At 43.4% G+C, this 17,846-nt stretch overlaps 1 protein-coding gene and 1 long non-coding RNA gene across 2 annotated transcripts in view; one reads left to right on the top strand and one right to left on the bottom strand.

Moving 5' to 3' along the window:
* Positions 1 to 17,846, top strand: part of LOC113912768 — a 31,855-nt gene that overhangs the window by 11,912 nt on the left and 2,097 nt on the right. The window contains exons 4-5 of the long non-coding RNA XR_003516954.2: positions 17,092 to 17,201; positions 17,618 to 17,801. This is a non-coding gene — a long non-coding RNA (uncharacterized LOC113912768). The remainder of the gene's footprint in view (positions 1 to 17,091; positions 17,202 to 17,617; positions 17,802 to 17,846) is intronic.
* Positions 14,021 to 14,543, bottom strand: LOC113912767 (40S ribosomal protein S18-like). The gene has a single exon (XM_035723932.1). It carries the CDS (start codon positions 14,527 to 14,529, stop codon positions 14,071 to 14,073), a length of 459 nt encoding a protein of 152 aa, XP_035579825.1. The 5' UTR covers positions 14,530 to 14,543; the 3' UTR covers positions 14,021 to 14,070.

Here is a 17,846-nt window from a genome sequence, read left to right as displayed (position 1 = left end):
AAACTAAAAATTGCTCCAAGGTCAAAATCATGACTCCCTCACTGGAAAGTGAGCTCCCTGGAAATGAGCCACATGTTTTATTCATCTTTTAATTTCTCCAGTGCCTGGCACATAAATGACCAATAAAAGTTTATTGGCTGTGAGAATAAGAATATGGGAATTTGGGAATATCCTAATGGTTGTGTGGAAACTGGCAAGAGATTACATTTTGGGGAGTTCAATCCAACAAATATTTATCGAGCCTTTGTCGTGTGCCACCCTGAGCTGGCATGTAGGGTGAAAGGAGGTGGTTGTGTTTAGCAGCTTAAAGACCTAACCTTAGCAACAAGCAAAGGAGGGTTGGAAAGACATGGTCAAGGATACCAGCTTTGGAGTCAGGCAGACCAGGGTTTAAATCAAGATTCTTCCATTTACCAGTGGTTTGACCAAAGGCAAATAGCTTAACCTCTTTGGGCCTCTACTTCCTCATTTGCAAAATAAAGATTGTAATAATAGTGCCTACCTCAGAACTGTTGAGAGAAATAAGTGAGATAGTCATGTTGAGCACTTAGCACAGTACTTGAGGCAGAGGAAGCTCTGGATTCACATGAGGTATTATTGTAGACAAATGTAGGGATCAAAATAGTGTATCTGGTTGGTGCTCCTCTTACCAGCTACTCTAGAATATCTCTTTGGTAACTTTGATAGGCAGAATAATGGTCCCCAAAGATGTCCATATCCTAATCCCTGGAACCTGTGAATGTGGTACCTCACATTGCGAAAGGGACTTTGCAGATGGGATTAAGTTAAGGATATTGAGATGCAGAGGTTATCCTAGATTATCCTGGTGGGCCCTGTGTCATCACAAGAGTCTTTATAAGTGAAAGAGGGAGGCAGGGGAATCAGCGAAAGGTGTGACAGTGGAAGCAGAGGTTGGAGTAATGTGTTGCTGGCTGGGGGTCACAAGCCAAGAATTGTGAACAGCCTTTAGAAGAGGGGAAAGGCAAAGTAGTGGATTCTCCCCTAGAGCCAACACCTGGGCTTTAGCCCAACGAGATGATTTTGGACTCCTGACCTCCACAATTGTAAGATAATAAATTTGGGTTGTTTTGAGCCACAATGTTTATGCTAACTTGTTACAGCAGCCATAGGAGACACAGACAGTAATGATGGACAAAGAGATGGGCTGCACAGACCATATTCAAGGAAAGACTTGCTGTCCTGTGGCTGGGAGTACAGTCAAGAAATGGGCTCTGTTGTCAGCTCCTTGGGCTTCAAGCCTCAGCTGTGGAGAGCTGCTCATCCAAGGTCACATCCTTTCTGGGGCAGTTCCTACTGGGTGACTGAGGGAGGCAGGAGTGGGATGGGGCTACAGGAACCTGTTACTTTGGCCCAACTCCAACAACTCCGACAGGCAATCATTGCTGCAGAGCTTCCCGTGGTTTTGGCGGAGGCTTTGTTGGGTGCACAGCATAGTTGGGCTTTACTCTCCACCCAATTCTGCTTTGTTTAGAAAAAAAAACCAGTTCTCCCTCCTGTGTTTCTCCTTTACTCTCATAGGACTACCACACTCACAACACTTCTAACACCAGATATGTGGGGTTTTCCCTGCACCAAGCAATTCTGCAACACCAGCTGGGTGTCCTACAATTCAACTCAATTCTGACACTATCTATCTGCAGATAGCATCAGATCCCACAAGATTACAGATCCCACAAGACTGTCCCCTCAACCCCCACTTCAGATGCCTGCTGCAAGTCCAGCTCATCACCTGTACTTCCGACTGATTGGTTATAAATCAGAGTTCCCACAATCCCCTCCTCAGGTTCAATTAATTTGCCAGAGCATCTCACAGAACTCAGGAAAACACTTACTTACATTTACCAGCTTATGAAAGGACATGATAAAGGATACAGATGAACAGCGAGAAGAGATACATAGGGTAAGGTCTGGGAGTGTCCTAAGTGCAGTAGCTTCCCCCATTCTGAGGAATGGGGGTATGCCACTCTCTCAGTAAGTGGATGTGTTCTCCAGCCTGGAAGCTCTCCAAACCTTAGAGTATTGGAATTTTATGGAAGTTTCCTCATGCAGCATGATCAATTATTAACTCCATTTCCAGCCCCTCTGCCCTCTCTAGAGAATAGGGGGTGGGGCTGAAAATTCCAAGCTTCTAATCCTGGCTTGGTCTTTCTAGTGGCCAACTCCCATCCAGGAGTCCATCCAGGAGGCCAGACAGAGTCACCTCTTTAGATCAAAAAATGCTCCAAGAGCTCTTATCACTTAGGAAATCACAAGGGTTTCAGGAGCCCCATGTCAGGAGTTGGGGGAGAGACTATATTTTCTATTATCTCACTTGCTTCCTCCTGCCTTTTTTTTTTTTTTTTAGATTTTATTTATTTATTTGACAGAGAGAGAGGGAACACAAGCAGGGGGAGTGGGAGAGGGAGTAGCAGGCATCCCGCAGAGCAGGGAGCCTGATGCAGGGCTCGATCCCAGGACCCCGGGATCATGACCTGAGCTGAAGGCAGACGCTTAACAACTGAGTCACCCAGGCACCCCTTCCTCCTGCTTCTTTTCACAGATGTTGAGTGCTAACTCTTGTACTTCAAACTCTGTTTCAGTATTCTTCTTCCAGAAAAATCCAGCTGTGGCAGAAACCCATCTGAGAGTAAAGGACAGTGCCTTTGAGACTGTAGACCACTATTTAACTGTCTGGGTTTTTAAAAACTTTTAAATTTCTTTAAAAATAGAGAATACTAGGGTTACCTGGGTGGCTCAGTTGGTTAAGCATCTGACTCTCAGTTTTGGTTCAGGTTGTGATCTCATGGGTTGTGGGATCCAGCCCATGTCAGGCTCTGTGCTCAGCAGGGAGTCTGCTTGAAGATTCTCTCCCTGTGCCTCTCACCCACCCCCTCGCACCCTCTCTCTTTCAAATAAATAAATCTTAAAAATAAATAGATAAACAAACAAATAAATACATAAAAAATAGAGAATACTAATATTTTATCCATAATCCTTTCACTAATGCATTTCCTCTACTCTTCTGTCCCTTTCTTAAAAATAAAATAAAATAGAAATAAAAGCAAAAATCTGATTTGGACCTGGGGATCACATATCCTGCTTATTTTCTAATTTTTTAAAGCTTTGTTTATAATTTTTTTGTTTATAATGTTTTTTAAAGCTTTGTTTATAAATAGGAAAACTAAGTCTAATTGCATTTGTAATTGTATATGCGCAGGAAGCAATTTGCCTTGTTTAGGTGTTAGCCAAGTTAAGCTGAGGAGTAGACCTCACAGGAGAGTATAAAGGTGGACTTCTCTCCTCAGACAAAGAGAAAAGAGGGTACAAAATTCATCCTTCAGAGGGCTTACCTCTGTTCATATGCATGGATAGATATTTTATGATATGATTCAAGACATTTGAGTTTTATTTCATAAACCATTGTGGAATTTCCAGTTAAAACCAGCATATTGGGAGATACCTTTATTTTCTCTTCCTCCAAAATCTGGCTAAAAGGCAATAAAGGGATGAGAATGTACTAACTCACAAGGACAAGAGAATGGCAAGAGAGACAATAGTGGATAAGAGATTTCAACAAATATTGGGAGGCAAAAGTTGTTGGAGGGATTTCCAGTTAAACATGAAAGACTAAATACTCTACATTTGTCTTTGCCTCTTCCAAAAACCTCACTAAAACAACATTAAGGAGGGGCATCTGGCTGGCTCAGTCCATAGAGCATGTAGCTTTTGATCTTGGAGTCATGAGTTCAAGTCCCACAATGGGCATAGAATCTGACAAAAAAATGTTGAAGCTCTTGGTTGGCTCCATCAGTAGAGCGTGCAACTCTTGATTTTGGGGTTGTAAGTTCAAGTCCCACCTTGGGTGTAGGGATTACTTAAAAATATGTTTAAAAAATAAAACAACATTAAGGAATAATAAAATGTATGTATTGGATATAGATGTGCTACACCTGAAGGGAGAACAGTCACCAGCTTTCCAATTTAGAATTCTATACCCAGCTAAACTATCACTGGAGAGTGACATTAGAACAAAGGTATTTTCAGGCATGCAAAGACTTAAAAAAACTAGCTCCCATGGACGCTCTTTCTTTTTTTTTTTTTAAAGATTTTATTTATGGGGCGCCTGGGTGGCTCAGTTGGTTAAGCGACTGCCTTCAGCTCAGGTCATGATCCTGGAGTCCCGGGATCGAGTCCCATGTCGGGCTCCCTGCTCAGCAGGGAGTCTGCTTCTCCCTCTGACCCTCTTCCCTCTCGTGCTTTCTATCTCTCATTCTCTCTCTCTCTCAAATAAATAAATAAAATCTTTAAAAAAAAAGATTTTATTTATTTATTTGAGAGAGAGAGAGACAAAGAGAGAGGGAGAACACAAGCAGGGGAGTGGGAGAGGGAAAAGCAGGCTTCCCATTGAGCAGGGAGCCCGATGAGGCACTCGATCCCAGGACCCGGGGATCATGACCTGAGCCGAAGGCAGACGCTTAATGACTGAGCCACCCAGGTGCCCCCCATTTACCCTCTTTCAATAAGCTTTTGGAAATATACTCCAACAAAATGAGAGTAAAATAAGAAAGAGGGAGGCAAGACTCCAAGGAAGAGGAGATTCAAAATGGGCAATAGGCAAAGGAAATTCAGAGGACAATGGCAAAGAGATGATTCAAAATGACAGCTGTGCAGTAGGCCCTAGAGAACAACTTGTCCTGATTGGAGCAAGACAACAGACTGTGGGAGGAGATCCCCAGGAAAAACATGAAACTGATTCTTTGAATGTAGAAAATATTGTTGATAGACCTATAGCAGAGATGTTGGAGCCCGTGGAAAATTAATTAGAAACAATACTTAGAAAACCAGAGAAATTAAAAACCAAGTCAATTATTAACTCTAGGAAAAAGCAAAGGGTTTAACCAGAAAGGAAGCATGGTCATAGTGCATCTACTTGGTTTGGTAGAAAACAAAATTTACATGACCATAATATAAACATCTCCACTCCCAAATTGCTGTGTAATAATGTTGGGGAGATAGGAGGAGGTTAAGTAAGGAGTGGTGTTGGTATGGGAGAAATGAGCCAATAGACATTCTAAAATTGAGAAATCAAGAAATTGTAGCATAAGTTTCTTATTTAGAAGGATGGTGATAAGTACCAGGGGAAAAGTATAAGGTTTGAGGGTGTTTTCCTCTGGGGAATAGGACATGAAAGCTGAGATGGGGAAGGATAGGATAAAGGGGTCTTTTAAATTATGTGCTTTTCAACTATATTCTTTAGAATAAATCATTAAATACTTAGAAGATGGTAATCTCTACTATATTTGACTATAATAATAAGTAAATGATATTTTGAAATTTAAAACAATTAAAAAATTAAAATTTGCTTTGGTGCACTTTTAAGAATAGTTAGAATCTTCTCATGAAATTGAAGACTTGACAAAGTAATCTCAGCATAGTGGTCAAGCACATAGACTTTGGAGTCTGACAATCTGCTTTTTAGCTTTAACTTTGCCACGTTCTGTGTGATCTTGGATAAATCACTTAACTTCTTGAACCTCGATTTTTCTTGCCTATACCAAGGAAGGGGATATCAATAATACCTATGTCATAGGAATGATTTCAGAATTCAGTGAGATAAAAATAACAACAATAACAACTATGGTACTGTGCACTTTGTACGTATTATCTTATTGAATCTTCATAATCTGTCAATTTTATGAAGAGCAGACTTACCACAATGCCTAATTGTTTAATTATTAATTATTTAACATACATTAGCAGTTTTCTGTTAGTTAGTATTTTGATGGGACTGAAGACGAATAGGAGAAACAATGAAAAAAAAAGACAAATTCAGTAACATTCCACTTACTTTGAGACCAGATTGGTGATATCTTCTGTCCCCCTATTACACATTGTCTTGAACATGAAATAAGAAGAAAAAAGTTTCCAGGGCATCGAAGTTCAAAAGTGACACTTTCTGGCTTAGCTCTGCATTCTTTTTTTAAGAATTGTGGTAGGGGCACCCGGCTCGCTCCGTCAGGAGAGCGTGCGACTCCTGATTTTGGGGTCGTGAGTTTGAGCCATCGGGCATGGAGATTACTTTAAAAATAAATACATAAAATAAAATAAAATTGTGGTAAAATATACCTAATATAAGATTTTACCATTTTAACCATGTTTAGTTCAGTGGCATTAAGCACATTCACATTGTTGTGCAGCCATCACTACCATCCGTCTCCAGAACTTTTCATCTTCCCAAACTGACATTCTGTCCCCATTAAACACTAACTCCTTATTGCCCCCTCCCCCAGACCTGGGCCACTACAATTCTACTTTCTGCCTCTATGAATTTGACTATGCTGGGTATCTCATGTAAGTGGTATTTGTCCTTTCATGTTCTGACTAAGTTAAATAAACTTAGCGTAATGTTTTCAAGGTCATTCATGTTGTAGCATCTCTTGGTACTTCATTCTTTTTCATGACTGAATCATACTCCATGCATATTATCTACCACATTTTGTTATTCATCTGTCAATGGACACTTGGGTTGTTTCCCGTCTTGGCTATTATTAATAATAATGTTGCTATGAACATGCAGAGATCTGTTTGAGTCCTTCCTTTCAATTCTTTTGGGTATATAACCCAGAGGAATTGCTGGATCATACGGTAATTCTATGTTTAATTTTTTGAGGAGCTGCCATACTGTTTTCTACAGTGATGCACAAGGGTTCTAACTTCTCCACATCCTCACCAATACTTGGGGTTTTGCACGTACAACCCTGTGCCCATGAGGAAGAGATTCTGTTGCATAGATTTTCTAAAAAAAAAAAAAAAAGTATTTTATTTGTTTATTTAAGAGAGACAGGATAGTGAGAGAAGGCATGAGTGGAAAGGCAGGGGAGAAGCAGACTCCCCACTGAGCAGGGAGCCCGATGCGGGGCTCAATCCCAGAACTCTGGGATTATGACCTGAGCTGAAGGCAGCTGCTTAACTGACTGAGCCACCCAGGCGTCTCTTATTTTTCTGATTACTATAAGAGTATCTTTTTGCACTTTTATTGGCTACCCATGTAATTTTGCTGTGTTTTAATCAAGTCTCTATTGGTGGACTTTTGGCTTGGTTATCTGACCACTGCATATTTGGAATGGCCAAACAAGAAGGTGAATATGGGAAGGTGTTAGAAATGCATCCAATGACAATAAAATGACTGCAGAGACATTCAAAATGATAGCCTTGAGTCATCAAGTTTCACTGTATTTAGGAGATAAAATAGCATTCTACAAAGAGTTCTATCAAAAGTGGTTAAAAATATGAAGTCTTGGTAATTTTTAAAAGCTACCATTTATCGAACATCAACTGTGCATCATCCTCTGTGTTAAGGCTTTTCAAACATCATTTGATTTCATCTTGGCTTGAACAAGTATCATGTCATTTTATGTTATAGAAAGGAAGGTTTCTGGAGAATTGCCCAAGGTCACAAACCACAGGGAGTGGGTAGTTGGATCTGAATCCAAATCTGTGACACCCTCACCCTTTGAGACGGACATCTGAGGGAGGTCCTGGAGACTCATGGACCGCATGTACCATGCTTACTGGTGTCTTGAGTAGCCTGGGCCATTGTTTTTTGTTTTGTTTTGTTTTGTTTTGTTTTTATTCTTACTCTTGCAAATCCAGAGTCAATAGACTTCAGGCAAAGGCTTTATTGCAGTTCTGCACCAAGTGCACCATGACTCACTAGGAAATGACTTTAGGTGGTGCTTAGACACAACGTTCAACGGCATTGCATCACCCGGTGAGGAAGTTACTCTCCTTTGAGTCCCTCTTAATCATGGCATCAAGGAGAAAGTCTCCACATGGTGCTACCAAGTCTGGAACACCTCTCTGGCACTTGCTGATTTTTTTCCTATTTAACAAATGCTGCAGCAGATTCAGAGCTTCAGTGGGTAACGGTAGAATTTAATAACATTATTTTAAAAAATGATATTTACTCTTAGAGTTATCATCTAGTTATGGCAAGACGTCTGTTTTTCATTTGCACTAATGAAATAAATTTCCCTTTTAAAATGAATTTGTTTTCATAAAAACAGAGAGTCACGTAACAGAAAATTGTAGGCATATGCTGTTACCAATTGTCAAATAACTGGGCAAAATTGTGAATAAAGGTAGCACTTGAATGACGTTTGAGAGACACTGCTTTCCTGGATTCATAAGACCAGGCTCTAGGCTCCACGGGTATCACTCTTTGTTAATTCTAATCACACTTTCCTGACTTGAGAGTACATTATATAACATGAGATGCTTGTTAAGAATTCAGATGCCCAGGCCTTGAACCCCCAAAGAGCCTCAGCAGGTCTCAGGGGGGCCAGGGCTTTGCAATTTTGATTAAGCAACCCAAGTGGTTCTGATGCGAACTGGTCAGCACGTGGCACTTGCAGAAATTCTGAACAGGATCTTCCCATCGATTTAAAAAAGAAAGATTTATTTGTTTATTTTAGGAGGGCAGAGGGAGAGTGTCCTGAAGCAGACTCCCTGCTGAGCACAGAGCCCCATGTGGGGCTCAATCCCAGGACCATGAGATCATGACCTGAGCGGAAACCAAGAGTCCCCTGCTTAAACCACTGAGCCACACAGGTACCCTGCACTATAGATTTTTTGGAAATAGATGGGGAAGAATGCCGTGCATGCCTGTAAGTTTGGCAGGATGCAGCAAGCTTCCGCCTTTGTGTGACTACAGTGGGTTAGGTTTCCGGGGCAGGAGGAGTCACATCTAAGTTTCAGGCGGTGTTCTAGGCACTTCACACACGTTGAGTCATTTCATCCTCAGCACAATCCGAGGAGGCAGATACTATTATTACCTTCATTTTACAGGTGGGGAAACCTGGACACAGAGAGGTGCAATCACTTGCATAAGGTCACAGGGCCGGGAGGTGGCAGAGCTGGGATTTGAACGTGGCCATCAGATCATATTCGGAGCCAACATTCTTCCCCACAGTGATCAGCTCCCTCCCCTGGACCCGCGTCTATGTGTGATGATGAAGTTCCATCACCCCCTCCAATCCTGCAGATTCCTGTTATCCTATCAGGAGATCAGACTCTTTGCTAGTAAAAAGAAATGAATTGATCATTGAATTAAATGAGTACAGACTCAGTCAACATCCCTGGTCTGAGGACTACTAACCTTCCAGCTCAGTCGAAACCATGGACTAGGCCTGTCTTTCAAAACTAAAAGCCAACATTTCTACTTCCTATGATGAAAATAAAAAGCGTTCTCAATTTACCAGATAGACTAAACCGGTACTGATTTATCTGATTCTGTGTACAGAAGCCCAAGACAGGGGAAAACCTGTGACCTGTCCCACTCAACATTTCTCATTTTTCCCCCATTACTTCAAAGAAAAGGAAAGTTGAGAAATCACAGAGGAGACTTCTCAAGGACCATCAGTTCCAGTGTTCAGACTCAAATACAAAAAGAGGCTCAATAAACTCAGGGTCTGTACCTTTCAGGAATCAATCAAATTGTGGAGGATTTGAGGCTCGCCCAGGACAACGTGGGCAATTTTGGTAATTTACCACATGCATTTCTTTTTTCTTTTTCTTTTCCTCCCCCCCCACCCCGAAGTCACAGATGGCTGCTGGAAGCCGAGCCAACACTGTGCCACGAGACGCAGACAGCTGTGGTGTGGTGTGCAGTGGAGGTGCATGAGAAATGGCCCATGGTGTGAGCTGGAAGGGCAGGCATGTGGGCTTCCTCTCTGACCTGGGCAGAGCGGACTGCAGGAATGGTGAGATCCAGGGTAGGCAGCACGCCTTGAATATGGCCAGACTAGGGAAAAGGTTTTGTTTCTCCTGTCAGTGGCTGCTTTTTTGTCCCGTGGGGGAGAGCTTGGTGGAGGAGCTCACAAGCAGGAGCCCATGGAAAATGCATGGCCGGGATGTCAGCAATTGCGTCACAGTTGCACTCTGGAAAGGGGTGATCACTTTGAACGATGCACACGCGTTCACATGACAAACCATTAAGACTCCAGCCTGGGTAAACAGCATGTGTTCTTTATCAGATTGCTTCCTTAGTCTATAGCACAGTCTATATAGGCTAGAGTCCTTCAGGCCAATTAAACAAAGGCAGGGTTAACTGTCAGGTTTTTATGAGGTGCTTTCGATGCTGTTTTTGATAATGAAGCCACGGAGTCTCCTACCAAAAAAAAATAGATTATTTAATTCCTATGTTTTTCTGTCTCTGTCAAGATAACTGCTGAGCAGCTGAAGATAGCATATGTTTGTAGGGGTAGCTATCGAGAACAACACAAGATATCTACTTTAAAGTAAAAACTGTAAAGATTCTCAACGTGTGAGTTATTTTCTCTGTGACATCTGAGGCCAGAAGAGGGGCAATTCTCTAAAAGGAAGATGTAAAGCAGTAGTTGTCAACTTGGGCTCTACATCAGAATTACCCTGGGGAGCTTTCAAAAATCCCGATACCTGTGGCACACCCCAGACCAAATAAATCAGAATCTCGGGGGGATAGGACCTAGGCACCAACATTAAAAAAAAAAAAAATTTCCCAGGTGATTCCCACGCGCAGCTAAGGTTCCAAATCATTGCTAGAAGGGGAAATTTCCTTACCCTTCTGAAAGTCGTGTAACACTTCTGGGGAAATGGAATCCACTGACATCTCATTTCTGGAGGAATGAAAATGGAAATCACCATATCGATGGCCTGATTTCCATATTTTAGTATCTGCCTCTCTTCTAATTGTTCTGTGCAAGTATTGGAAATCCTGCACTTCAGTGCCCATGGGGACAAAGCAGGTAGAGCAGATGGGGATCCCAGGGGAAGGGTAGGGGACCAGAGACTGGAGGGGAGCCGAGAGTCTCGGCCCCAAAGTTGAATAGCCTTTCCACACTCCTCCTGGTGCTTCCAGGGGCAGGTGCAGCTCAAGTGGGGCCAGGGTTTTGGATTTTTCCAAATAAATTGCTCATCAGAATTTTTGTATGTAAAATATCCCATTTTAGAAATGTTAGCCAGAAATTAAAGAATTTTTTTAAAACCTCCCTGCAGCCAAATGAAGCTCATCTGCAGGCCAACTTTGGCTTTGCGGGCTGCCTTTTAGATCACCTGATTTATACACCTTTTGGGAAGCAGGGATTCTTCTTCTTTTTTTTTTTTTTCATTATTGTGGTAAAATACACCTGCCATAAAATTTACCATTTTAACCATTTTAAAGTGTTCAGTTCAGTGGCATTAAGTACATTCATGGTGTTGTGCACCCATTATCTCTATCTAGTCCTAGAACCCTTTCATGACCCCAAACAGAAAACCCATACCTATTAATCACCTCCCCTAGCCCCCTTGCAACCACCAATCTGCTTTCGGTCTCTATGGATTTGCCTAGTCTGGTTGTTTCTTATCGATGGAATCATACAGGCTGTGGCCTATTGTGTCTGGCTTCTTTGCTTTGCATAATGTTTTCAAGTTCATCCCCATTGTAGCACGCCTCAGTGCTTCCTTCCTATTTACGGCTGAATACAGCTCCATTGTATGGATATGCCACACTTTGTTTATCCACTCATTAGGTGATGGGTAGTTGGGTGGTTTCCACCTTTTGGCTATTGTGAATAGTGCTGCTGTGAACATTTGTGGGCATGTTTTGTTTCAACAGGGGGATCATCCTTACATAGCAGATGCCCCCATAGCACTAATCCCAATTCTGAGCATACTCATATGTGCTCATGAGTCGGGGACTTAACTATAGCGGGACCAAATTGTCCCACTTTGCCTTGGATTGTCCTGGTTTTAACATGGAAGGCCCCGCATCCAGTAAACCAATAGAGGGAAGTCTGGCAGTGGTCTCATCCACCAGCAAAAGCCTTCTCGAGGCAATGCCAATGGTTTTAGTATTTTGATGGTGACTTCAAAAATCATCGTGACAAGTCTATGTTTCTTGCGGTTGTCTCTAATTGCAGTGACTTCAGGACACTGTGCTTTGGCACAAGCCGGTTCCTCGATGTCACCAAGACGATTCCTATCCCTTCTGTAGTCTCAGCTTCAGACTCATGTCCTCAAAAGAGCCTTCCCAGAGCCCCTTCCCTTGCACAGGGGTAAAGGACTCCTTTCCTTTATTCCCAGAGCATAGTATAATTACAGGATGCATTTGCCTGGGTCTCCCCATGAGACCACAACTCCCTCAGGGATGGTGGAATATTGCTGAGATTTTGGTCTGCCCAACATCCATCCCCTCTTCTGACAATAGCATTCCCCTTTTCCTTTGGGGGGGGGCAGCTGTCCCCTAATCTCAGACAACACGGTTTGGGTGGAGTTGATACCAGTTCCTGGCAACTCAGACCTGGCCCGTCTGCACATTCCATCCCCTTGGTCGACACAGCTGGCTCAAGAAGAGGTGACCTGAACCAGGTTAGGGCACAATCAATCCTGCAACTTATGTAGGAGCTAGCTGGAACTAAGTCAGAGCTAAGGAGGAAGGAACTCTACTTCTGATAGGGTTGCTAAGCTCTCGGCGCCGTCTTTGCCACAACCTGGGGAAAAGCTGCCTCAAAGTGAAGCCACCACGGAAGAAAGCAGAACTGAGGGACAGGGAGAGAAAGGGATGATGCCAGGCTGCAGTGAGTTTCCTCCCCTTAACTTCCTGGTTCTATGAACCACATTTTTGCTTAAACTGGCTCATTTTGGGTTTTCATCTCGTCCAACTAAAAGAAAACTGAAGAATGCACTGTCTTTTATTAATATTTAAATCCCATACTGTCGTATCATCCTGGCCCATTATAGGCACTCAAGAAATGTGTGTGTCAATGCAGACTTTTCTAGGTATCCCGTCGCTATGTTTTTTCAGTAATGATATGATATCGATGCAAGAAGAGTCAGGAGGGGAGGATGTGGAGAAGTTGGAGCCCTCCCACATTGCTGGTGGGAATGGTAAATGGTGCAAACAGCTATAGAAAATAGTTTGGCAGTTTCTCAAAAAGTTAAACCGAATTATCATATGATCCATCATCCCCGCTACTGGATATACAGGTATATCTCATTTTATTGCACTTCTCTGTATTGAGCTTCGCAGATACTGTGTTTTTTCTATTTTTTTAAAGATGTTATTTATTTATTTGAAAGAGAGAATGAGATAGAGAGAGAGAGCATGGGGGGGGAGGGTCAGAGGGAGAAGCAGACTCCCCGCCAAGCAGGGAGCCCGATGCGGGACCCGATCCCGGGACTCTGGGACCATGACCCGAGCCAAAGGCAGTCACCCAACAACTGAGCCACCCAGGTGCCCGATACTGTGTTTTTTCTAAATTGAAGGTTTGTGGCAACCCTGCATCAAGCAAGTCTATGGGCACCATTTTTCCGACAACATTTGCTCACTTTGTGTTTCTGTGTCACATTTGGGTAATTCTTGCAATATTTCAAACTTTTTCATTATTATTGTATTTGTTATGGTGATCTGTGATCAGTGATTACACCTGCTGAAAACTCAGATGCGGCTAGCATTTTTTAGTAATAAACGTATTTTTTAAAAGATTTATTTGTTTGAGAGAAAGAGAGAGCACGTGTGTGTGTGCACAAGTCGGGGGAGGGACAGAGGGAGAGAATCTTTAAGTAGACACTCTACTGAGCACAGATCCCGATGTGGGGCTCAATCACATGACCCAGGAAATCATGACCTGAGCCGAAACCAAGTCAGACACTTGACCGACTTGCCACTCAGGCATCCCAGGAATAAAGTATTTTTTATTTTTTATTTATTTATTTATTTTTATTTATTTATTCATGAGAGACAGAGGAGGAGAGAGAGAGAGGGAGAGAGAGAGAGGGAGAAGCAGAGGGAGAAGCAGGCTCCCAAGGAGCAGGGAGACCGATGCAGGACTCGATCCCAGGGCCCTGGGATCATGACCTGAGCCGAAGGCAGGCGCTTAACCATCTGAGCCACCCAGGCGCCCGGAATAAAGTATTTTTTAATGAAGATATGTACATTACTTTTTTTAGACGTAATGCTATCACACACTTAATACACTGAAGTCCCATGTAAATGTAACTTTTTTTTTTTAGGTGTATAAACTATTTTATTAATAGACAAGGCCTACAAATTTATTTCTTCTTGGACACACCCACGGTGCGGCCACGGCGCCCTGTGGTCTTGGTGTGCTGGCCTCGGACACGAAGTCCCCAGAAGTGGCGCAGCCCTCTGTGGGCCCTAATTTTCTTCGGTCTCTCCAGGTCTTCACGAAGTTTGTTGTCCAGACCATTGGCCAGGACCTGGCTGTACTTTCCATCCTTCACGTCCTTTTGTCTGTTCAAAAACCAGTCTGGGATCTTATACTGGCAAGGATTCTGCGTAATGGTGATCACACGTTCCACCTCATCCTTAGTGAGCTCTCCGGCCCTTTTGGTGAGATCAATGTCTGCTTTCCTCAACACTACATGAGCATATCTTCTCCCCACACCCTTAATTGCAGTGATGGCAAAAGCTATTTTCCGCCACCCATCGATATTGGTGTTGAGTACTCGCAAAATGTGCTGGAACTTCTCAGGGATCACTAGAGACATGGCGGCGGCCCCAGCGGCAGCGTGTAGGCCTCCTGTGGAAGCTGTAAATGTAACTTTTATATGCACTGGGAAACCAAAAAATTCACTTGACCTGCTTTATTGCAATATTTGTAATATTTATTGTAGTGGTCTGGAACCAAATCCATCTCTAAGAGATGTTTGTCTGCCCAAAAGAATGCATGACAGGTGTTGAAACAACTTGTACACAAATGTTCATAGCAGCACTATTCACAATAGCCAGAAGGTGGAAAAACGCAAATATGCACCAGCAGATGAACAGGTAACCAATGCAGTCTATCCATACAATGGAATATTACTCAGCCATGAAAAGGAATGAAGCACCGATCCATGCTACAACATGGATGAACCTCAAACACATTACGCTAAGTGAAAGAAGCCAGACACAGAAGGGCTGATATTATAAGATTCCACTTATATGGAATATCCAGAAAAGGTAAGTCCATAGAGACAAAAAATCGATTAGTGGTCGCAAGAGGCCGACAGAAGGTGGGAATGTGGAATGACTGCTAAATGTGTATGGGACTTTCCTCTGGGTGACAGAAACATTCTGGAATCATAGAGTGCTGATGGTTGCACAACGCTGAGTGTAATAAATGTCACCAGTGGTAAATTTTATGTTATGTATATTTGGCTGCAATAAAAACAAGCCAAAAGAACCTGGAACTTCATTGGGGCTGCTGCAGATGGATGCCATGCGGGTTGTTTCCTTCATCAGGTGCCCAGGCTGGGGAGGGGGGCATGGCCTCAATTTGCCCCACGAGCCTTGACCCCTGGTACCTGAGCAGAGCAGATGCTTTCTTCTGATTCACCATTTAGGTTAATGCAGAGCTTCACAGACAGGATGGCGTAAGATGTAAGCAAGTTTGGTCGATGACCTCACTTTACTGCAATTTTCAACGATACTCCTTCACCGTGCTCTAAGTAGTTGGCCAGTGCCACAGTACACATCCTCTCCCATCCTGAGGGTGCTATCTCTGAAAAATTCACAGTGCATTGTTGAGTGCTTAATTTGTAAAGCTAGCATAAATCACTGGACTAAATTGTCCATTATCGCGAGCTCAAGTTATCTTGCCATCAAGAGAGTGATCTGGTTGCTTTGGTTGCACTGGAAAATTAAGAGACAAAGAGGCAAAAGGCCAAAAGGAGAACACTAGAAAAAGTCCATTTTCTGATGTTGGAAAGACTTCACAAGGTTAAAGATAGGAGCATTCTGCCTGCACTCATCAAAGGTATTTTTTAAAAAAGCCATTTATGTTTTGGGGATCAACGAGTTAGAACAGAACAATAATAGTCCTCTCGAAGCTATGGAAGATTTGGTTTTATCCTGGGGACTGGCATTCTGAGATTGTTATCCCTGCAAAGAATCAGGAGGAAAAAGGAAAAAAAAAAAAGAAAAGAAAAAAGAAAAGAAATGCCCTGGGAAAGCAGTATGTTGAGCCCTTCAAGGAAAAGTCGGTGTTACTTTTGTTCAGTTCCAGGGGCATTGGCCACCTTGCTACTTCCTAATGTGCCACTTTCCAATTTGGGTCCCTATTCACAATGCAACTTAGAAAATATTGGGGACAGCTTATCGCTAATATAACGAGATGTGGAATGAGACTTTTCCTGTTGACCCAGAACTTCAGCTAAAGCTTCAAAGCTGAGGGCAATGGGTAACAATACTTCCTCCTGTCAAGAGGTGGCCAGACTGGTCCCTTGACCATCAATAACCATCAGCCTCCAGCCTATATAAAACAAGGGCAGATTTTATCCAGAGGACATTTCTCTGACAGGTCTTTGTAGGGGGTTTTCTTTTCCCCTCTGACCTCCAAGCCAAGAGAGGAGAGCTCAAAGCAGAATCACTCATGAGACTGGGGGGCACCAAGGTGGGGGTGGCTGGTACCTCACTGCCAGCTGAAGGTTGCCTGGGGCTGCCCATGACAGCAGGGCAAGAAGCGAGGGCAGAGGGCAAAGGTGCATCCTATTTCCCAGGGGCCAGAATATGTATGTGGGTCTGAGTCATCCTGAAAAGACTCACCCAAGAGGACTCACCCAGGACCTCAGAAAAAGAATGTGGGGTACTTCCCAGGGTATGAATGGAAACGAGGTGTGCACGAAGTCACCCAGCACATGCACTGAGTCCCCACAAGGCCCCCACAGGGTTCTCCAAAGATCCCCCAGTACACATGAACCAGCATGTGAGTTCTTGCCGGGCCATGGCAGGGGGTGGGGGGCATCTGACACCTGAGAGAACTATACCTGTTCTCAGCAGCTGCCCTGCTCCTATACTCCGGCAAGGTGAGCTGGGAAGGGGCAGGAGAGGACACACCTGCCTCATCTCCACTGCAGATTCCCCAGTCACTTGTGGGTCAGACTGGAGGGGCTTGGGGAAGAGGTATTAAACCGCATATGAGAATAGAGTTTTGATTGGACTGGACTGGACTTCTAATATGAGACTCTTCTCATAGTTGAAACTCAGAGCTATGGGGTCTGATGTGATATTTCCAAGCTCAGCTAATTTCATAGCCCAGTAAGAATAATTTATTCCCACTATTGATAAAGGCGCTGTGAGACATGCAGCATCCAAAGTGCCGTGCAGTTTCCAGAATGAAGACCTAGCAACCACAGCGCAACGCACAGCAGTCAGCTCCAGTTCTCCAAGCTTGAAATTGGTGAGATTTCTATTGATCTGTGGTGCAAACCACCTTAAGCTATACTAGGGGCAACCAATGCAAATGCCAACAGGGGCCAGGCAGGAAATATAATGAATGAAGGGGTTTAGGTGGGGCCCATGGTGAACTGGAGAGCCTGCGTCCCATCCGAAAGGGACAGCTGTCTCTCAAATCTAACCAACTATTGCCCAATGAGGCCAAGTCTTCCGATTTTCCCAGAAATCTCCATTTTTGGTAGTGTCTCCTGATTTTGGCATTATTGGTAAGAATATTAGTCAGGGTTCTTTGTTGCAAATGACACAATGTACTCCAGGTAGTTCAAGTACTAGTGCTTTAACGGGGGGTACTATGGACTGAATTGGGTCCCCTCCAAATTCACGCGTTCGAGCCTTAACCCCCATTGGACCTTTACATAGGGTTGGGTGAAGCCAAAGGGTGAGGCCCTAATTCAAAAGGGCGATGGCCTTTTAAGAAGAGGAAGCCATGTGAGCCATGCCTGCTCTGTGTGGACACAGCAAGAAGACGTGCTCTGACATCCAGGAAGAGGCTTTCACTGGAACCCGAACATGCTGGCACCATGGATCTCCAGCCTCCAGAACTGTGAGAAAAATAAATTTGTCGTTGAAGCCACCCATCAGTGGTGTT

Source organism: Zalophus californianus, chromosome 14 (assembly GCF_009762305.2).
Source record: "Zalophus californianus isolate mZalCal1 chromosome 14, mZalCal1.pri.v2, whole genome shotgun sequence".
NCBI classification, from domain to species: Eukaryota; Metazoa; Chordata; class Mammalia; order Carnivora; family Otariidae; genus Zalophus; species Zalophus californianus.
The sequence above is the reverse complement of the archived record's forward strand: the minus strand, read 5'-3'. Positions and strand labels throughout refer to the sequence as shown.

Bases quoted from the DNA above. Each gene is read 5' to 3' on its own strand.
- LOC113912767 (XM_035723932.1), bottom strand. From the start codon at position 14,529: ATGTCTCTAGTGATCCCTGAGAAGTTCCAGCACATTTTGCGAGTACTC.